The sequence below is a fragment of the Dermochelys coriacea genome, chromosome 9 (genome assembly GCF_009764565.3).
Source record: "Dermochelys coriacea isolate rDerCor1 chromosome 9, rDerCor1.pri.v4, whole genome shotgun sequence".
Classification (NCBI taxonomy): domain Eukaryota; kingdom Metazoa; phylum Chordata; order Testudines; family Dermochelyidae; genus Dermochelys; species Dermochelys coriacea.
In genome coordinates, this window is record NC_050076.1 from 3,597,355 (window position 1) to 3,619,544 (window position 22,190).

General features: G+C 54.4%; 1 protein-coding gene across 2 annotated transcripts; it reads left to right on the forward strand.

Moving 5' to 3' along the window:
• Positions 1–7,181: 7,181 nt before the first annotated feature.
• Positions 7,182–20,817, forward strand: GMNC (geminin coiled-coil domain containing). Of its 2 annotated transcripts, none has more exons than XM_043492488.1 (5): positions 7,182–8,652; positions 9,378–9,555; positions 11,409–11,494; positions 14,065–14,181; positions 15,558–20,817. In XM_043492488.1, exons 1-5 carry the CDS (start codon positions 8,593–8,595, stop codon positions 16,203–16,205), a joined length of 1,089 nt encoding a protein of 362 aa, XP_043348423.1. In that variant the 5' UTR covers positions 7,182–8,592; the 3' UTR covers positions 16,206–20,817. The 2 variants fall into 2 exon arrangements, with proteins under 2 accessions (XP_043348423.1, XP_038272007.1); XM_038416079.2 differs by having other exon boundaries at positions 7,182–7,942.
• Positions 20,818–22,190: the final 1,373 nt, after the last annotated feature.

The window sequence follows — 22,190 nt, forward strand, 5'->3', positions numbered from 1 at the left end:
TTGCACTGCAGGCTGAGCCCCTGTGCATGGGGGGCTGGCACCGGGGGTGCCCCCCTTGCACTGCAGGCTGAGCCCCCTGTGCATGGGGGTCGGGCACCGGGGGTGCCCCCCTTGCACTGCAGGCTGAGCCCCCTGTGCATTGGGGAGCTGGGCCCGGGGGTGCCCCCTTGCACTGCAGGCTGAGCCCCTGTGCATGGGGGGGATGGGCACCGGGGCTGCCCCCCTTGCACTGCAGGCTGAGCCCGTGTGCATGGGGGGGCTGGGCCCCGGGGGTGCCCCCCTTGCACTGCAGGCTGAGCCCCCTGTGCATGGGGGGGCTGGGCCCCGGGGTGCCCCCCTTGCACTGCAGGCTGAGCCCCCTGTGCATTGGGGAGCTGGGCCCCGGGGGTGCCCCCCTTGCACTGCAGGCTGAGCCCCCTGTGCATGGGGGGGCTGGGCCCCGGGGGTGCCCCCCTTGCACTGCAGGCTGAGCCCCCTGTGCATGGGGGGGGCTGGGCCCCGGGGGTGCCCCCCTTGCACTGCAGGCTGAGCCCCCTGTGCATGGGGGGGATGGGCACCGGGGTGCCCCCCTTGCACTGCAGGCTGAGCCCCCTGTGCATTGGGGAGCTGGGCACCGGGGCTGCCCCGCTTGCACTGCAGGCTGAGCCCCCTGTGCATGGGGGGGATGGGCACCGGGGCTGCCCCCCTTGCACTGCAGGTTGAGCCCCCTGTGCATTGGGGAGCTGGGCACCGGGGCTGCCCCCCTTGCACTGCAGGCTGAGCCCCCTGTGCATGGGGGGGATGGGCACCGGGGTGCCCCCCATGCACTGCAGGCTGAGCCCCCTGTGCATTGGGGAGCTGGGCACCGGGGCTGCCCCCCTTGCACTGCAGGCTGAGCCCCCTGTGCATGGGGGGGATGGGCACCGGGGCTGCCCCCCCTTGCACTGCAGGCTGAGCCCCCTGTGCATAGGGGGGCTGGGCCCGGGGGTGCCCCCCTTGCACTGCAGGCTGAGCCCCCTGTGCATGGGGGAGCTGGGCACCGGGGGTGCCCCCCTTGCACTGCAGGCTGAGCCCCCTGTGCATGGGGGGTCTGGGCACCGGGGCTGCCCCCCTTGCACTGCAGGCTGAGCCCGCTGTGCATGGGGGGGATGGGCACCGGGGGTGCCCCCCTTGCACTGCAGGCTGAGCCCCCTGTGCATGGGGGGGATGGGCACCGGGGGTGCCCCCCTTGCACTGCAGGCTGAGCCCCCTGTGCATGGGGAGGATGGGCACCGGGGTGCCCCCCTTGCACTGCAGGCTGAGCCCCCTGTGCATGGGGGAGCTGGGCACCGGGGCTGCCCCCCTTGCACTGCAGGCTGAGCCCCCTGTGCATGGGGGGGCTGGGCCCCGGGGGTGCCCCCCTTGCACTGCAGGCTGAGCCCCCTGTGCATGGGGGGGGATGGGCACCGGGGGTGCCCCCCTTGCACTGCAGGCTGAGCCCCCTTTTGCATGGGGAGGATGGGCACCGGGGTGCCCCCCTTGCACTGCAGGCTGAGCCCCCTGTGCATGGGGGAGCTGGGCACCAGGGCTGCCCCCCTTGCACTGCAGGCTGAGCCCCCTGTGCATGGGGGGGATGGGCACCGGGGGTGCCCCCCTTGGACTGCAGGCTGAGCCCCCTGTGCATGGGGGGATGGGCACCGGGGGTGCCCCCCTTGCATTGCAGGCTGAGCCCCCTGTGCATGGGGGAGCTTGGCACCGGGGGTGCCCCCCTTGCACTGCAGGCTGAGCCCCCTGTGCATGGGGGTCTGGGCACCGGGGGTGCCCCCCTTGCACTGCAGGCTGAGCCCCCTGTGCATGGGGGTCTGGGCACCGGGGGTGCCCCCCTTGCACTGCAGGCTGAGCCCCCTGTGCATGGGGGAGCTGGGCACCGGGGGTGCCCCCCTTGCACTGCAGGCTGAGCCCCCTGTGCATGGGGGTCTGGGCACCGGGGGTGCCCCCCTTGCACTGCAGGCTGAGCCCCCTGTGCATTGGGGAGCTGGGCCCCGGGGGTGCCCCCCTTGCACTGCAGGCTGAGCCCCCTGTGCATGGGGGGGATGGGCACCAGGGCTGCCCCCCTTGCACTGCAGGCTGAGCCCGCTGTGCATGGGGGGGCTGGGCCCCGGGGGTGCCCCCCTTGCACTGCAGGCTGAGCCCCCTGTGCATGGGGGGGGCTGGGCCCCGGGGGTGCCCCCCTTGCACTGCAGGCTGAGCCCCCTGTGCATTGGGGAGCTGGGCCCCGGGGGTGCCCCCCTTGCACTGCAGGCTGATCCCCCTGTGCATGGGGGGGCTGGGCCCCGGGGGTGCCCCCCTTGCACTGCAGGCTGAGCCCCCTGTGCATGGGGGGGCTGGGCCCCGGGGGTGCCCCCCTTGCACTGCAGGCTGAGCCCCCTGTGCATGGGGGGGATGGGCACCGGGGCTGCCCCCCTTGCACTGCAGGCTGAGCCCCCTGTGCATGGGAGGGCTGGGCCCCGGGGGTGCCCCCCTTGCACTGCAGGCTGAGCCCCCTGTGCATTGGGGAGCTGGGCACCGGGGCTGCCCCCCTTGCACTGCAGGCTGAGCCCCCTGTGCATGGGGGGGATGGGCACCGGGGCTGCCCCCCTTGCACTGCAGGCTGAGCCCGCTGTGCATGGGGGGGCTGGGCCCCGGGGGTGCCCCCCTTGCACTGCAGGCTGAGCCCCCTGTGCATGGGGGGGCTGGGCCCCGGGGGTGCCCCCCTTGCACTGCAGGCTGAGCCCCCTGTGCATTGGGGAGCTGGGCACCGGGGCTGCCCCCCTTGCACTGCAGGCTGAGCCCCCTGTGCATGGGGGGGATGGGCACCGGGGCTGCCCCCCTTGCACTGCAGGCTGAGCCCCCTGTGCATGGGGGGGCTGGGCCCCGGGGGTGCCCCCCTTGCACTGCAGGCTGAGCCCCCTGTGCATGGGGGGGCTGGGCCCCGGGGGTGCCCCCCTTGCACTGCAGGCTGAGCCCCCTGTGCATTGGGGAGCTGGGCACCGGGGCTGCCCCCCTTGCACTGCAGGCTGAGCCCCCTGTGCATGGGGGGGATGGGCACCGGGGCTGCCCCCCTTGCAGTGCAGGCTGAGCCCCCTGTGCATGGGGGGGATGGGCACCGGGGGTGCCCCCCTTGCACTGCAGGCTGAGCCCCCTGTGCATGGGGGGGCTGGGCCCCGGGGGTGCCCCCCTTGCACTGAAGGCTGAGCCCCCTGTGCATTGGGGAGCTGGGCACCGGGGCTGCCTCCCTTGCACTGCAGGCTGAGCCCCCTGTGCATGGGGGGGATGGGCACCGGGGCTGCCCCCCTTGCACTGCAGGCTGAGCCCGCTGTGCATGGGGGGGCTGGGCCCCGGGGGTGCCCCCCTTGCACTGCAGGCTGAGCCCCCTGTGCATGGGGGGGCTGGGCCCCGGGGGTGCCCCCCTTGCACTGCAGGCTGAGCCCCCTGTGCATTGGGGAGCTGGGCACCGGGGCTGCCCCCCTTGCACTGCAGGCTGAGCCCCCTGTGCATGGGGGGGATGGGCACCGGGGCTGCCCCCCTTGCAGTGCAGGCTGAGCCCCCTGTGCATGGGGGGGATGGGCACCGGGGGTGCCCCCCTTGCACTGCAGGTTGAGCCCCCTGTGCATGGGGGGGCTGGGCCCCGGGGGTGCCCCCCTTGCACTGAAGGCTGAGCCCCCTGTGCATTGGGGAGCTGGGCACCGGGGCTGCCTCCCTTGCACTGCAGGCTGAGCCCCCTGTGCATGGGGGGGATGGGCACCGGGGCTGCCCCCCTTGCACTGCAGGCTGAGCCCGCTGTGCATGGGGGGGCTGGGCCCCGGGGGTGCCCCCCTTGCACTGCAGGCTGAGCCCCCTGTGCATGGGGGGCTGGGCCCCGGGGGTGCCCCCCTTGCACTGCAGGCTGAGCCCCCTGTGCATTGGGGAGCTGGGCACCGGGGCTGCCCCCCTTGCACTGCAGGCTGAGCCCCCTGTGCATGGGGGGGATGGGCACCGGGGTGCCCCCCTTGCAGTGCAGGCTGAGCCCCCTGTGCATGGGGAGGATGGGCACCGGGGTGCCCCCCTTGCACTGCAGGCTGAGCCCCCTGTGCATGGGGAGGATGGGCACCGGGGTGCCCCCCTTGCACTGCAGGCTGAGCCCCCTGTGCATGGGGAGGATGGGCACCGGGGTGCCCCCCTTGCACTGTAGGCTGAGCCTCCTGTGCATGGGGGGGCTGGGCCCTGGGGGTGCCCCCCTTGCACTGCAGGCTGAGCCCCCTGTGCATTGGGGAGCTGGGCACCGGGGCTGCCCCCCTTGCACTGCAGGCTGAGCCCCCTGTGCATGGGGGGGATGGGCACCGGGGTGCCCCCCTTGCAGTGCAGGCTGAGCCCCCTGTGCATGGGGAGGATGGGCACCGGGGGTGCCCCCCTTGCACTGCAGGCTGAGCCCCCTGTGCATGGGGGGGCTGGGCCCCGGGGGTGCCCCCCTTGCACTGCAGGCTGAGCCCCCTGTGCATGGGGAGGATGGGCACCGGGGTGCCCCCCTTGCACTGCAGGCTGAGCCCCCTGTGCATGGGGAGGATGGGCACCGGGGTGCCCCCCTTGCACTGTAGGCTGAGCCCCCTGTGCATGGGGGGGCTGGGCCCTGGGGGTGCCCCCCTTGCACTGCAGGCTGAGCCCCCTGTGCATTGGGGAGCTGGGCACCGGGGCTGCCCCCCTTGCACTGCAGGCTGAGCCCCCTGTGCATGGGGGGGATGGGCACCGGGGTGCCCCCCTTGCAGTGCAGGCTGAGCCCCCTGTGCATGGGGAGGATGGGCACCGGGGGTGCCCCCCTTGCACTGCAGGCTGAGCCCCCTGTGCATGGGGGGGCTGGGCCCCGGGGGTGCCCCCCTTGCACTGCAGGCTGAGCCCCCTGTGCATGGGGGGGATGGGCACCGGGGTGCCCCCCTTGCAGTGCAGGCTGAGCCCCCTGTGCATGGGGAGGATGGGCACCGGGGTGCCCCCCTTGCACTGCAGGCTGAGCCCCCTGTGCATGGGGAGGATGGGCACCGGGGTGCCCCCCTTGCACTGTAGGCTGAGCCCCCTGTGCATGGGGGGGCTGGGCCCCGGGGGTGGCCCCCTTGCACTGCAGGCTGAGCCCCCTGTGCATGGGGGGGCTGGGCCCCGGGGGTGCCCCCCTTGCACTGCAGGCTGAGCCCCCTGTGCATGGGGAGGATGGGCACCGGGGTGCCCCCCTTGCACTGCAGGCTGAGCCCCCTGTGCATGGGGAGGATGGGCACCGGGGTGCCCCCCTTGCACTGTAGGCTGAGCCCCCTGTGCATGGGGGGGCTGGGCCCTGGGGGTGCCCCCCTTGCACTGCAGGCTGAGCCCCCTGTGCATTGGGGAGCTGGGCACCGGGGCTGCCCCCCTTGCACTGCAGGCTGAGCCCCCTGTGCATGGGGGGGATGGGCACCGGGGTGCCCCCCTTGCAGTGCAGGCTGAGCCCCCTGTGCATGGGGGGGATGGGCACCGGGGGTACCCCCTTGCACTGCAGGCTGAGCCCCCTGTGCATGGGGGGGATGGGCACCGGGGGTGCCCCCCTTGCACTGCAGGCTGAGCCCCCTGTGCATGGGGGGGATGGGCACCGGGGTGCCCCCCTTGCAGTGCAGGCTGAGCCCCCTGTGCATGGGGAGGATGGGCACCGGGGTGCCCCCCTTGCACTGTAGGCTGAGCCCCCTGTGCATGGGGGGGCTGGGCCCCGGGGGTGCCCCCCTTGCACTGCAGGCTGAGCCCCCTGTGCATGGGGGGGATGGGCACCGGGGTGCCCCCCTTGCAGTGCAGGCTGAGCCCCCTGTGCATGGGGAGGATGGGCACCGGGGTGCCCCCCTTGCACTGTAGGCTGAGCCCCCTGTGCATGGGGGGGCTGGGCCCCGGGGGTGCCCCCCTTGCACTGCAGGCTGAGCCCCCTGTGCATGGGGGGGCTGGGCCCCGGGGGTGCCCCCCTTGCACTGCAGGCTGGGCGGGGGGGCGGGCTGGAGCCCGGCTCTGCCCGGGGGAAGGATGGGGAGGGGCTGGGCACCAGCTGCTGCAGCAGGCGGGGGGAGGGGCGGCTCCAGGACTGTCCCCCTCCCCCCCAGCTGCCCCCCCCGGAGCTGGGCGCAAGCTGATGACGTTGACGTGACCTTTCAACTGCCCCGTGTGGGGGGGGTTTGGAGGCCCAACATGGCCGCTGTCTCCAGCTGCCTGGGCCCGGCCCGGCCCGGCTCGGCTCGGCTCGGCCCTGCAGGCCGCTGCCGTCCCGCAGCAGGAGGCCCCGGCGCGGCGGGGGGCCGAGCGCTCGCCGGACTCGGAGGCCCAGGGCGGCCGGTGGGGCGCGGGCCCTGCCCGGGGCTGGGGTGGCCGCCGTGGGGCTGCGAGCAGCGCCGAGCACACGCGGCTGGGGGCCGGGCCGGGTCGCCCCCTGGGCCAAGGATCCGCACAAACAACCCCCCCCGCCCAGCCGCGCGGGGGCCCCCCCCGGGACCCCCCCGCCCCCCCCCCGGGGCGCTCGCGGTTATCCCGGGGCCACGCTGGGGTCCTGCCCTTGGCCGCGGCAGCTGCCCCCCGAGGTTCGTCCGTCCCTTGTCCCATGGAGACCCCTGGGCTGGGGGGTAGCAGGGCCTCCTTCGCCCTCCGCCGCCGGGCGGAATTGGGAGCCGCGGATGGCAGCCCCGGGCCCTTTTCATCCTGATGATTTCCCCCGGAAGGGGCCGTGGGGTTCCCTTCTCCCGAGCCGGCCGTTCGGCTTGAGGGGCGATCTGGGGAAGTAGGTGGGTTGCAAGAGCATGGCAGGTACATCGCCCTCCTGGGTTTTCAGTGTCACGGAGCCCGGCTAATGGGCGAGGGGCACCAAGCATGCTCCCGGGGGGAAAGGGAAGATCGTCCCATATGCCGGCCTGCTCCTGCCTTCCCCTTTGCTGGCTGCAGATTGTGTGCCCAGGCAGGTCAGGTTACCCACCTTTTTCACAGACCTTGCCATGGCAGGAGGCAGGATCTTGATCGAACAACTGCTCTGCTATTAGCTATTAACTCATTTCACACCCACCCCTATACAAAGACAGACCCGCAGTGAAGGCTTTTTTGTTCCAGAAGACGAGCCTATTTAGGGATTGTAATCGCCATGTGAGCTGTAGCTCAGGAAAGCTTATGCTCTAATAAATTTGTTAGCCTCTAAGGTGCCACAAGTCCTGCTTGTCTTTTTGGATTTCATTTGTATTTGTTTATACCCACCCGTATGTCTTCGACAGTGATACCTATCTACTGTGCAAACCTTTCTTCTACCCTAGTAAACCTTTCAGTGCCTACCCCGTTTATTTCATACTCAGATCTGCTTCTGGAAGCCCGGGGTCCGGTAGCAGAGCAATTCCCAATACAATAAGTCATTTAGAAGCTTGACACCACAGCCTCTTCTGTTCTGCAAACCCTTGGAGATGTGGATAAAACTGCCTTGAGTCGCCTTTGCTAGACCCCATAATGAGTAAATCCAACGAGCGTTCTCTTCCCAACCCTGACAAGTTGGATGAGTTGCCCCTGGGTCTTTCTGCTGGGTTTTACAATTGCTAAATAGGGTTGCAAATAAAACAATACGCATCACTAGCTACCTCCCCTCTGTTGTGTGTGTGATGCCTTCGTAAACCTGTGTTGTTTTCTTGGAATGACTCTCAGACACATCAGCTCTGTGTAGCCTATACATTTCTTGTTTTTTTCCTCCTTCCTTGAGATGATTTGTGAGACCAGAATGACTTTGATTTCAGCAAGTTTGCTGTTTATTCACGTCACAAGTTTGACAGCTTTACACCAAATCAGATTGCTGGGATTCAAGAAAGCTCTCAGGCGTCACTGGAAGCTCCTTTAGATTAGAACTCGCCTCCCCTGTCTTTTCCCCCTTCAGAGCCAATTAAAGCTCGCTGGGGCTTTAAGAGGAAACGTGCTCCCAAGCCCTGCATCTCCTTCTGCCACTAAAATGGTAAGAGCTCTTTGGATCTCTCTCGACCTGAAGTCAGAGGGGGAAAGCTGGCATTTTGACTTGAGGGTTTGCAATGTATTTTGTGCCCTGTTTGTTTAAGATTGGTAGTGAGGAAGCTTACCCTGTACCTGGAAACCCAGACTGTGCTTTGCTTTTCCATAGCTTTGGGGACTCATTTTTGAGGATCTAAGCTTTGTCATTGCCTTGCAAAGACTTCTCACTTGGCTTATTTGGGGGGAGGGGGGGCGGGAGCCACACGCTTCCAGAAACGAACCCAGACTTCTCCTGATCAGTGGGACCATTGCAAGTTTGCAGAGACTGGGCACCGCCTGGATGTGATTCTCCTAACTTTGTGTAGACAGTTGGAAGACTTTAATAGCCAATGACTCTCGAGATAGGTCTGGATCGCTTGTTCCTTTCAGACAGCCTAGTGTTTCCATGCGAGTTGAAGCGAATGAGTGTGGCTCTCTCGCATACCTTTGCTTGGTGCCTTGATGCTGGAGCTGATGTGTGTGCTAGAACTGCAACCGCGAGGTACTTCGAGGTAGCAGCCTAAGGCTGTTTAAAGCCTAGGAGGGAGAGATTCGGTCCGATTTCTGTCTCTCCTTCAGAGCTGCCCCTGCGTGTTCATATGCTGGAGGAAGGGCTCGATGGGCGTCCAGGGAATCGCTCGGCGAACTGGAGGCAAAGCTGTGGATGGGAATATACATGTAGGCTAGCAGGCTTTGATCGCAGCATCTAGGGAAGGTGGTTTGGGCTACAGGGCTGGGTCGCACTCCCTCTGCATCCGCAACAGGCTGCTTGGCGGCTGTGGGCGAACCCTCGACGTTGGCTGCAGCGTGGGTCTTCCCAAGTGTCAGAGCCCGGGCCCCTTTGAGCCTGGGCTATCTGGGGGAGAATCACCCTGGAGGATCAGCGGCTCGGGTGGGAGGAGAGAGCAGAGGGAGACACCCCAGGGCACAGCCCGCCGCCGTGGCTGCCGTGTGTGGGGAGCTGTGGGTTGGGCGGAGAGGTGGGACGGAGGTTTGACCGAGCTCAGGAGCATAGCAGAGAGCTGGGGGAAAGCAGAGGCAAGTTTGAGGCGCTGACTAAAGATGCTTGCAGCTCACGGTTTTGCCACCTCTAAGCATCTCTCTCCTATCGGGGCCTGGCGGCTGCGACACTGTTTAATCGGATACCCCTGGCAGTGCGACCCGGAAAACCCTTCCTCCACCTGGGAGAGGTCTCCTGCCTTCGAGAAGCCAGCGAGTGGCTGAGTCTCTGGCCTCTCTCCTGGTTTAAAACTCGGTTTAACTGCTGGGGATGACCCCAGTGAGACAGTGGGATCGAGCCCCAGCCCAGACAGAGGGCTGCTCAGCGCTGGTTTTTACACACGTCGCTAACTTCTCCTGCCTCTGCCTTTCCCCCTCCCCGCGCCCTTGTGCTCATTTCACAGAGCACCATTCTTTCTTGCCAAGAGCCGTACTTTGCAGGGGGCCCGGACCACGATTGCCCCTATTCCGACTCAACGTCAGCAGCCAGTGTTGATGTTTCCAAGGAGACTTGGGTTTCTTTCTGGGCTTCTGGTCTCCTGGACGACACCAGCGAGACCCAACAAGAAGGACAGGCTCCGGGTAAGTTCTGCGGCTCCTTGGCCGCCGGGAGTTTGCAGCGAGAGATGCCGGGGTGAATTAATGCCCCAGCCGGAGCGGAGCTGCGCACGGGGAAGGACGGGCAGGTCCCCACCTTTGAATGGGGTGCGCGTGGAGGGAGGGGACATGAAGTGCGAGCTGGAGACGGTGCCCCGGCCCGTGTGTGGCGCGCCCGGCTCCGCGGCCCAGAGCTGGGGGCTTTGACTCCGGAGCAGCCGGGAGAGGGGGCGCTGAGCCGCTCCTCCGAGTTCTCCCCCGAGCTCATTCCCGGGCCCCGTTCGCTTCGCAGAGTTGGGTCAACGCTCACACGGGCCGCCCTGGGGCCCGGCCGGTCCCCTTCCGCGGGCTGCCCCCTCCCAGCGCGGGTGGCGGCTCCAGCGCTGTGTCTACACGGCAGCTTCCCCCGGCGGAGCGGGGAAGAGCCGGTCCGGCTGCAGCCCGCAGGGTGGCTAGCGGGGCGGACTCTGCGGCGGGGACACGGGCCCTCACGGGTACTTCGCAGGCGGCTCCCGGGGGATGTTCTCAAGGTCCCCGCGCAGCACCAGCTTCTGTTCGTCTTTTCCGGAGAGACAGGATCCCCCCAGGTGACGGCACTGGAGGGGGACTCGGGACATTTCAGTTCCCAGTTCTGCCAGAGACTCCCTGTATGACCTGGGGCACATCACTGAGTCTCTCGGACCCACATCCTCAAAGGTAGTTCAGTGCCTAACTCCCATGGGAACAATGGGAATTAGGCACCTAAGAGCCTTTGAGGATTTGGGAATCTGTGCCTCCGTTTATGCATCTGTAAAATGGGGATCGCAATCCTTCCTTTCCCCCACCCTCTGTCTGTCTGGGTTAGTTAAGCTGCAAGCTCTGTGAGGCAGAGACTGTCTCTCACTCTATTTTTATACAGCACCTAGCACACTGTGACCCTGATCTCATCTGAGGCCCATGGATGCTACCGTAATATAACCCAATACTACCACTAATTATAATAATTATGCACTCTGGGCCATAGTTTTGATTTTAGCAGAGTTGTACAACAAAGGAGGGATTATATGACCATGCTTCCTGCAGACAGGCTTGGGTACTGCACTGCAGTTTTCCCCTGGGGAGGGGGTGAGATAGAGAACAAACCACAGGTGAGGGTATGATAGTCGTGTTGCCTACTGTCCACACCACTGGAAGCCTTCAGAGTCTACGGTGTTGGGGTGCGGTATGACCCTGTATAGAATAGAAAGTGCAGTCGGTAGCATATCAGGCATTCAATCAGAGAGGTCCTGGTCCGTGGCCCTGCAGTCCCCTCCGTGGCAGGAAGGTTAGCTCATTTCATCTCTAGCTTCCATGATTATGCATGATCTGAAATGCTGTTGGGAACTCACCTCTTGTATCCAGCACTTTGTATCCATAGATCTCATAGCCCCTTTTGAAGATGGGGGAAACTGAGATAGAGAGTGACCTGACTTGCCCCCAGTCACAGCAGAGCCCAGAATGGAACCCAGGCATCCCGAGTTCTAGTACAATGCCCTGGCCACTGGCCTATGCTGCCTCACAAATAACTTTCCCAAGCTTTGGTTCCTCTTATAAAGAAGAAGAATTTTAAACAAAGAATAAAGAGCACAAGGAAAAATACCGGCCAGATGCCAAAGGTGTCTTATAACAAACTTGGATGATTTACTAATTTATTATCCATTTTTAAAGGACCACTCTTTGCTGCTTATCAAGCAGTACAATTTTTCCTTGATTCAAATGAAGTAAACAAGAGGGATTAAAATAAACATGATTGTGATTTTACGCTTGGTTTGGAAAATGTGGTTTTCGGTTTAATCACTTTGATGTCTGTTTTTGTCCAGACCAGTTCTGTGGCTTGGGTTTTACTATTCCAGATGACACGTGGCAAGGAGATCAGCTGTCCTCCCAGCTCTACAGAAACAAACAGGTAACATTTCAAACTACTCACACACTGAAGAATGGAACCTTTATTTACAGCTTTAAAATGTTCTTCCACCCACCATCCTATGCTACCCCTATAATTTCATTTTACAGTTGCCTAAAGCTCTGGGTCAGTAGATTGTGTTCATAAATCTGTGTCTCTGTCCAGTGAGTATGGAAAACATTGGCAGCCTGAAATCTTTTATTTTTTCTCCTTCCTTATGTTGATTTGTGAAACTAGAATTACTTCAATTAGCAGCAGCATTGCTGTCTGCCCAAGTCACAAGTCCAGCAGCTTCATACCTGATCAGATTGCTGGCTTCCACCAAAAAAGCAGAGGCATCACTGGGAACTGCTTTAGGGTCTGAGGCTGCAAAGACTTACACACATGCGTAAGGTTGCTCACGTGACTAGTTCTGTTGACTGCAGTGGGGGTACCCACTTGAGCAAAGTTAGTCACATGCATGAGTCTTCGCAGGCTCAAGCACCAAGATTAGAAGTCACCTCTAGAGCTCTTCTTCCTTTTCCATGAGTGCTAATAAGCAGCAGGAGAGCCAGTGAACTCTCCAAGCTAAGCGGTTCCCATTGTAGCTGCTTGTACCTAGCTCAATATTTAGATCACAACAGAGTGACCTTGATCCAAAACACTTGGGGTGACATCTTGGCCCCACTGAAGTCAATGGAAGTTTGGCCATTGACTTCAATGTGGCCAGGATTTCACCCTAGGTCCAAATAGCCAAAAACTTCCTTTTCTTGCCCATTATCTGTCTTGTCTATTTAGAACATAATCTCTTTGGGGGAGAGATGTCTGTCACTGTATATATGTGCTGGACCTGACACAGTGGGGCTCCAACTTCATTTGAAACTTGTAGGGTATGTCTGCTTTGCAGCAGGGAGTGAGCCTCCAGTCTGGGGAGACAGACTCATGCTAGCTCTCCTTGGCCTAGCACACTAAAATTAGCAGTGTGAACTGTTGCATCTTGGGCAGCAGTGAAGAACATAAGAACAGCCACACGGGATCAGACCAAAGGAGCATCTTGATCAGGGGGCTGGGGCACATGATTTATGAGCAGAGGCTTAGGGAACTGGGGTTATTTAGTCTGCAGAAGAGAAGAGTGAGGGGGGATTTGATAGCAGCCTTCAACTACCTGAAGTGGAGTTCCAAAGAGGATGGAGTTCGGCTGTTCTCAGTGGTGGCAGATGACAGAACAAGGAGCAATGGTCTCAAGTTGCAGTGGGGGAGGTCTAGGTTGGATACTAGGATACACTGTTTCACTAGGAGGATGGTGAAGTGCTGGAATAGGTTCCCTACGGAGGTGGTGGAATCTCCTTCCTTAGAGGTTTTTAAGATCAGGCTTGACAAAGCCCTGGCTGGGATGATTTAGTTGGGGTTGGTCCTGCTTTGAGCAGGGGATTGGACTAGACGACCTCCTGAAGTCTCTTCCAACTCCAAGATTCTATGATCTATCCCAATATCCTGTCTTCTGACAGTGGCCAATGCCAGGTGCCCCAGAGAGAATGAACAGAACAGGTAATCATCAAGTGATCCATATCCTCCATGAACTTATCTAGTTCTTTTTTGAACCCTGTTAAAGTCTTGGCCTTCACAACATCCTCTGGCAAAGAGTTCCACAGGTTGCATAAAGAAATACTCCCTTTAATTTGTTTTAAACCTGCTGCCTATTAATTTGGTGATCCCTAGTTCTTGTGTTATGAGAAGGAGTATATAACACTTCCTTTCAGAGTAGCAGCCGTGTTAGTCTGTATTCGCAAAAAGAAAAGGAGTACTTGTTAGTCTCTAAGGTGCCACAAGTACTCCTTTTCTTATAACACTTCCTGATTTACTTTCTCCACACCAGTCACGATTTTATAGACCTCTATCATATCCCCACCGTATCCTAGCTGAAAAATCCCAATCTTATTAATCTCTCCTCATATGGAAGCTGTTTCATACCCCTAATCATTTTTGTTGCCCTTTTCTGAACCTTTTCCAATTCCAATAGATCTTTTTTGAGATGGGGTGACCATATCTGCACGCAGTATTCAAGATGAGAGCATGCCATGGATTTATATACAACTCAAGCCTCTAATATAAATAATGACACCTGGATTTGAATTTTTCAGCCTGCACCCATGTCTAGTTTATAATCTGCTCTCTCACCCCTCTATTTCTCTCTAGCCAGCTCTAGGTTAGTGAGCTAGGGATCCAGAGGGAAGTTTAAGTGCTCTTTGAAACGCAGAAGGAAGAAAACTGGCAGCATTGTGAGTGAGAAAATCTCTGTGTATTTAAAGAGCTGTTTGCAGTTCATTTCCCTGCACACCTCTTTTATTCCTCTGTGGTTACAATTTTTCAAAATAGTCTCTTCAAACATTTGCTAAAGAATAGGAGAAGTCAAATTTGAGACGTGAACAGTCATGCCACTTAGCTTTACAGGGACAAGGGGTTCTTGAGGATTGAATTCACAAAGCAAACACCAAAATTATCACATCCCACCAGGCCATAGAGCAGGGAATTTATCAGGTTACAGAGTCAAGAGAGCTAAGAAACGTCTATTCATTGATATCTGTACTTCACAGCTTCAAGACACCTTGCTACAGAAGGAAGAGGAACTTGCCAGGTTACATGAAGAAAATAACAACCTCCGACAATACCTGAATTCTGCCGTGGTTAAGTGCTTGGAAGACAAAGCAAAGGTACCGTGTTCAAACCTGCCATGAAAAAGTGTGTCTGTGAGAGAGAAAGGAATGAAGCATTCAGGTGAAATGCCTAATACGCAAATGCAAATAAACAGGTGTAAAAGGCCACATTGTGGGGAGGTAGCGTGCAAGTGGAAAGGCCCTTCTAACGCTCACCAGACTTGTGACCATGCACTAACTGATAGTGTGTGTTGTCGTGGTCAGCCTTGCCTATGTAGACAGGGTTAAGCCATGTGACAGCCCTGATCTTTAGCATTTATAGCTGATTTGGTTGATGATGCTGTGAGAGAGAGGTTTATAAGAAGCAATGGACTAACCTTAATCCCCTCAAACCGGTGACAAGAATTCATTACACTGAAAGGATACCAAAAAGCAAGGCATTTAGCATTAATCAGCTTCAGAGTCCATAAAGCAGCTGTTCAGAGAGCAGAAGCACAAACCTGGGAATGGGTAGCGGGAGGCATTCTGTTCTCAGCTCTGCTGCTGACTTGCCCTTGTCCTTGGGCAAGTCACTTAGCCTTTGGTGCCCCGGCCCCACCAGTTGCAGAATGAGAATGCTAATAGCTTAGCGGCCACCCTGGGGCCATGGGGGGGGGGGGTTAATAAATATTTGTCAGGCTCTTTGGGATGCTGAGATTGACAGTGCTATTGAGGGGCTGAGCACTGTCGCTAAGGATGAGTTCAGTCCTTACTCAGGCAAAGTAAGTGGTACCACTGGGCATGTGGCATGAGTGAAAACTGAGATCCTTGACAGAGGATGTCAAAAGGATAAGTGCAGAGGGAGTCTCTGAGATGCTCTCCTCACCTGAATTGCCCTAAGGGTGTGAGGGCTTGCCCCTTCAACCCATCCCCCTCCCCACTTGCCCCCACACACTGTGGATCCCAGGGCTATCTGCACTGAGGCTCACTCTGTGCTCCCCAGCCCCCCTCCTACTCACTGGGAACCATGGGAGGCATATGCATGTTCCCACCCAGCCCTGGATCTTTGGAGTGAGCATATCATGGGAGGTGACTGAGCCCCCAGTGCCAGATCAGATCCTGCTGGCAGTGTCAGTGTTGAGGACAGCTATACAGTGCAGGAGGTTTCATTTCATGGCTTACTGAGCGAAAAAGCAAACAAAGCTCCGGCTGTGTTGACACTGTCGTATTCTTATCTCGTAGGGGTTTGGGCTGTTTCCAGCGACTGTACAGCACAAAATAATTAGTGCCATCCACATTTGCTAACTCAAAATGAGCTCCGGGTAAACTGTGTGCTTTATAAGAACGATGTTAGGCACCTGTTCAGATAAAGTCTGTGGCCAGAAACATATTGCTTCTGGGGCTCTGGAGGATCAGCTTTTAATCTGCACGCTCTTCCCTGTTCTCTTGTATAGAAACTACTGCTGCACAATGGCCAGAAGAAACATGCAATTCTCAAAATTGGCAAAAGGAAATTTAAAGAGGACAGTTACCTGGCCCCTCGAGAGACTCCTCACCCCTCAAAAGCCAGGAGGAACCTGCTCGGTGATTTTACTGCCTGCGAAGAACAAGCTGCTCCGCCCGTGGATACCTGGGTACTGCAAACCCTGGGACTAAAAGATATCAACACTATCGATGAGTCTTTATCAGCTAACTACAGTGCCCTGTCCTCTGAGCTTGGAAAAAGCTCATACTGCCAGAGCCATGGAGAGGCAATGGACTATTGTAATGATGAGGACCCAATAGCTGCTTATGGCTGTGATCAGATGACGCCTATAACCATCACTGCCACTCCTGGGAAGCAGGATTTACCCTACATCCAGCCACTTTCTTCAGCACCATGTGCTTCCTCAACCCTGCCCAGCGATGCCCCTTTCCCACCTTATGGATTGCCTTACTTTGCCAATGACGTGTCACCAAACAAAACCGATGTGGCCTTTACAACCTCTCTGAGCCCCCACCGCAACGTCAAAACACACACCTTCCACCAGGGACAGGTCTTCGTGCGCCGAGAGGAGGACGGAGGCTGGAAATTCACCTGGGTCCCCAAGCAATCCGAGTGACTCCCCCTTGCCCCCACTTCTGAGCACTGCCATCAGTGACATGTTTACAAACACTTACAACTGCAGAAACCTTTCTTGCACTTGAGATTGATGCTGGGAACAGAAGCAACATCCCCTACAGGCTGTTATCTCATGCTCTCTGAAATGCTACATTATATCATCCACCCATTCACGTCCGCACACTCCTAATTCTTGCAGGAATGGCTCCAGATTGCCTTTGGAAATGTGTCCGCGCAGGGCCAGATGTAAAACTAGCCCCCCATTCAGTTCAGCTCTCTCCACATCTGTGAGACCATCTACCACCACTTATTCACAACCCCTCCGCCACCAGCCAGCTTCTGCCATCTTGTACCTTCCTGGCTGAAATGTACCCAACTATTCCTGTTTCTGACACTCTGGTGACCACTCCTACCTGGACTGGGAAGCCAGGAACTGGAGCAAGGTTTTTGGGAAGACAGCTAAGGAACAGAGTCTCTGCCACAGCCCTTTTGTGCCGGCATCCTAGGGGACCACAGACAGAGAATGAAGGCTGGTTCTCTGGCTGTTAGATCAGTGATGTTCTGGAGAGTGGAGCCCCCAGTGGCTGCATAAATTGCATAGGAGGAAAGCAATTGCCGATCTGTTGTCCTTTAATGTAATGCTTGGTTGGTTTTCATACAGTCACTTATGGCTGTTGTTTTTTGATGTGTCTTCAAAATGAGCAGGATTTGCTCCTATTGCCTGCATGTTACCTTGTAAGTTACAAGGAACACGTCAAATCTAATGGGTTTTCTGCGCTAACCAAGCAGCTAGCACATTTACCGCATGATGCTTTTCAAAGCTATTTCCATGGTGAGACAGCTGTAGCTGGACATGCGTTAGTGCTATCTCTGGAAATACACCAACTGACAGCTGCTGAAGGCTTGACTCATTGTCTGTAACTCCACTGACGTCACCAACGGAGGGTCTGGCCCAATATATTGGCAGGAGAAGTTTTATATAGTGTGGAAAAAAATATATTTGGTGCCTTACTAGCCACCACGAAAGATACATTGTCTTCCACTTACAATATTCTCTTGGCCCCACCGTTGGTTCACGTGCTGTCTGGTACTGAGTCACTTCCAGAGACACTCCTTGGGTTGTCTTCAATATTGTGCTATGGACTAGTGGAAACTCTTACTCATGAGAATAGCCCTTATCACACTAAGTTTCTGCTGCTTTCACAGGGCTACTCTTGTGAAGTCTGGCAGTTGCTTTCCATTCCAGAAAATGACATGTAGACAGTTCAATTCTGGTTTCCTCTGATGGTGTGCACGGATACAACTTTACACAAGAGGAACACTGGCCCGAATGTTGGTTTACAGAAATTGCTGTTAGTAATGACAGAATTGGGCTTTTCTAGTACACTTGCTCTGCGAAATGTATTCCTCAATTAAGGGGTAGTATCATTGAGTGATTAAAGCAGTTGATTGCAAACCACATCCCATTCGAGGTTCTACCACTCACATATCTCCCAGGGTTGTGAGGCTAAAGACATCACTGTCTTGAAAGCGCTTTCAAAGCTTGGGTTCAATGTGCTATTCAACTGCACCGTGCTTTCATTAAACTAACAACAAAATGAAGTCAACGTACAGGAAGTCAACTTACCAACCACATGTTTTATGTGACCCTTATTTGCTAATTTACCCCCCTTTGTCTTTTTGATACTTAAATATTGGTAGCATTGAAAACCAAGGGACCAGTCTAGCAATCCTGGCTCTCATTAGTTGTCCTATTGATCTTAGTGCGACTGTTGTCCTTGTGTGAGTAAAGGTCCTCCAGTTGCTTATTTTAATATAAAATTATAAAACTTTATTCTATTTTGATGAGGATTAAAATCCATTTTCTATTCAAAATATTCGCTTGTGCCTTAGAATCTCAGTATTTTAGCTTTTGATTGAGGAGCTAAACTAATTCCTCCCATGGTATTTAAATCAACAAGCAAATCTCTATTTGTTTGTAACTTATTTAAAAATAATAAGACAGGCTTTCCGTGCATAGCATCAACAGTTTAAATGCTTGCATTGGAGGGAACATAAATTAATTAATGTTTAACCCAGTGCAATAATTCACACGAATTAAACCCCAGGAGTTTGATGCTATTTCCATTGAAGCCAATGGAGGTTTTGCCAACATCAGCAAGAGCAGGATCCAGGCTAGTTGTTCCATAGCAATGTAATTTGCTGCTTAGGTATATTTTAAATAAAAGTAGAAAAGTTGTTCCTGGTAAAAATAACTCCTCCTTTCTTTCTTTCTTTTTTTATAAGCAAGACATTAGCCAGCTCTAGCCTAAACTGTATCGGATGATGTTGAAGAAAAGTACAGATAGGGTGATGTTTTGTACAGTTAAGGTTACTTTTGTACAGAGTGTAGACAATTCATTGCTTAATTTCCTTTCCTTAACATGAAATGTTTTTGTGTGTGTCTATGCTGAATACCATGCTCAAAATAATTAGACAATGTGACCATAGGATTAATCCTCAAGCTAGCTGAACATTTCTTATATATTTCAAAGCAACGACACAATGTGAGTATAGAGTGCAATTCTATTGCATGAGTTCTAGTGCTGTAGAATTGAGTGACTTTTACAACATTAAAAAAACAAGAGTTTTTTAATCCTATAATTGATTTTTAACCCTAATGAATTAAAAATGAGCGATTAAGTTATCCTCTCTGTTTAATATTGTTGATATTTATAGATCACATGCTTCTTGGAGCAAAAGCCTTATTTTCCTCTGTTTTTTACTATACACCATTGGGGTGAAATTCACCCCCTGCAGAGTTCTAGCACGAAGTCTATGCAGCGCTTAAGTCCCAACTAAACCTTCAAAATAGAGTTTAAATGAAACTTAAGTGGTGCTTAGACCTTTGCCAGCCCTCTGATCGGGGATGAATTTCACCCTTCTCATTTAACAAATAAATTATAGAGCTGAGTGAATAATTCAGAATGAATAATTTATCCAATATTTCCTGCAGTTTTGTCAGTTTTATTCCACACAATATTTTAACTCTATGGTTTCCCACAGATTGTTCTCTAAGAATTTACTGTTTGAGGTCACTTTCAGTAGCTGGGACTGGCCAGATTAAGTCACAAGGCATTGCTTCTGTTCCATGATTGGTGAAAATACGTGCACATGCACATTTAAACGTATGCTTTGGGCAAATGTTGCAGCATGTGACTTTGAAATTGGCTCTTTGCAACCACTTACGCTAATTAAATTTAATGACACGAATGTTCACAGATAGCAAACATAAAATGATAACAAGAATTTAAGATAATATTCCTGAAATATTTTTATTTGCAATATTCATTTCATTCTCATACAAAAACAAACCACATTTCCTCTAGAAACTGCATCAGCAGTTGAGTTTGGATTTACCATGACACCAAGAGCACTAATAAAAAAAAAAAGTCTTTCTTCCTTAGTTGGCTTACTATTTTTCCACTGTTAGAAAGTTAATCATAATGCCAGACTTCAGGAACATCTGTCTTTTACTGTTCCTTTCAAAAATTATATATTCCCAAGGGCCCAATCCTGCTCTCATTTTCTTAATCAAGAACAGGTTCAATATTAAAGTGTGATTTTGGGTTACACATTGTTCCTATTGTGATAAAATTGATGGTTTATGGTGGTCTAGTAAATAGGGGCCTGGACTGGGATTACTCAAGAGATTTGGGTTCAGTCCCTGGCTAACCTGTATGCTTACTATGTGACCTTGGGCAAGTCATTTAATCTACCCCACTCCTCCATTCCCCATCTGTAAAATGGGGCTAGTCCTTCCCTAACACACTAGGTTGTGAGTTTCAAAAGCAAATCAAGCAGTTAGTGCAAGGAAGTAGAAATCGGAAGTTCTGTATTCTGGCTTTGAGTCACTTACCCTTGTGCCTCTGCTATTACTGGTCCCAGTTTAAAGGGACCAGTTCTTATCAAACTGAATAGAAATTGGGACACTAGCTGCTGTACACTACAAGGGAAATTTGCTGTAATGCTAACTGCCAAGGGCCAGCAGGCCTAGATACCACTTAAATTCTGGTTCAGCCCTTGAAATGGGGTTTGGTTAAGTGAGACTTAACTGGTCCAAAAAGAAAAGGAGTACTTGTGGCACCTTAGAGACTAACAAATTTATTTGAGTATCCAATGAAGTGAGCTGTAGCTCACGAAAGCTTATGTTCAAATAAATTTGTTAGTCTCTAAGGTGCCACAAGTACTCCTTTTCTTTTTGCAAATACAGATTAACACGGCTGCTACTCTGTTAACTGGTCCAGAAGCACTGGCTGCTGGCCCTTTGTGTAGGGGTGAATTTTACCCACTGTAAATATCCATCTTGTATTAACATATTTGTTTTATTTTTTTATCCGAAGGCAGGTTTTTTTCATTATGTGAATGTTACAGATGCCAGCTGCACATTTTAAAATCAATCTGTGTCTTTAGAGATGTGTGATAATATAAACAGCAATTAATTTAACACTTAATATTTAGATGTTTATGATTTGTGTGTATGTGTGTGATTGAAAAGAGGTTCTAATTATATGTAAGAGTCAATTTTATTCACATCAATAAGTTATGTCTAATAAAACTGGAAATAACCCTTGGGTGCTGTAAATCTCTCTCCTCCCAGTTCCCCATGAACCATCATTTATATATTGTAGGTTAAAATTCACCCGTGACAGAACAGTGACTATGCACTTAAGGCCAATTTAAGTGGCACAGAAGCCTCATGCTGGCCAACAATAAGTGCTGACTCACAGTAAATGAATTTGTGCTCCTGCACAATATGTGCACAAAAAATTGTGCTCACCCACAATAATTGTGACAATTATAAGTACACTTATTTAAGATCTAGCTCTGCAACATTCCATTAACATTATTATAATAAAAATAGAGATCTCTGTGTAAGAAAACCACCAGATGAAGGGATTATTGAAACACTCTCCTGATATACTTCAGCTACATAAGGATATGGTGTTCATTTATATCATGTTTATGGTCCACACCTACAGCACCCAACCTCCTGATACAGCTCCCACTGAAATAAATGGGAGTTTTGCCATCACCTTGGAAGAAAACAGAATCAGGCCTTTCAATATGAATTTTGGGTGATCAGTGAATGCAAGATTGGGCCACAGATCTAGGCTGGAGAAAGGTTCCACATTGCATCAGTGTGAATTGGCGTGGTCTCTGCCCAGTTCCCACTGGGAAAGCATCCACTTTATGAAGCTACGGCTACTCCCACAGGTACCTTTGCTGGCAGTCTGATAAAATAGGCCAACGATTGACTGGTTCATAGAGACTAAACTAGTCTCATAGTCCTTGGAGAGCTGTGCTCAGATGCATCATTTGAACAATGTATTACCTATCCCATCCTGCACCTGCCTTAAGAGAGGACATCAGCCTCTAGCAACCTTCAAGCCAGTATTTTCCAGGACATTCTCTAAAATGACCTCACTTCATTTTTAATCCAGATAATTTATTTCCATGGAGACAAAATTCCTTATTCTACGCAGAGAGATGCATCCTCATCATTTTCAATCTTTACATTAATCACAAAATGATGGATCACAAATGGAATTAAGGTATTATTTACGAGGCTGGAGTGAGAGATAGAAAGCTTGAGTCAAAAATGCAAATCTTACGTAAGTCAATTATACTTGACACCAGAAGTAGAGCGGTGTCACTTATTAACTCCTTCATCTGGCACTGCACGAGTTTATCAGTAACCATGCACCTGCTGGGACCAAAGAGAGAAGCACTTTTCACTGGAATGTGAACTTCTTTATTGTTCATCAAGAAGACACATATTGAGTCCTCAGCTTTAACCCCTTGTGCCCTCTAGAAGTCACATTTGAGTTTTAAACCGATATCTCAGACAACTCTTGGACTGCAGCCAGATACATATCCTCCAGCCATAGACCTTGAACAGCTTAGGAATCATTTATAGGATGAGGTGTGATTCACCTAAGACTCC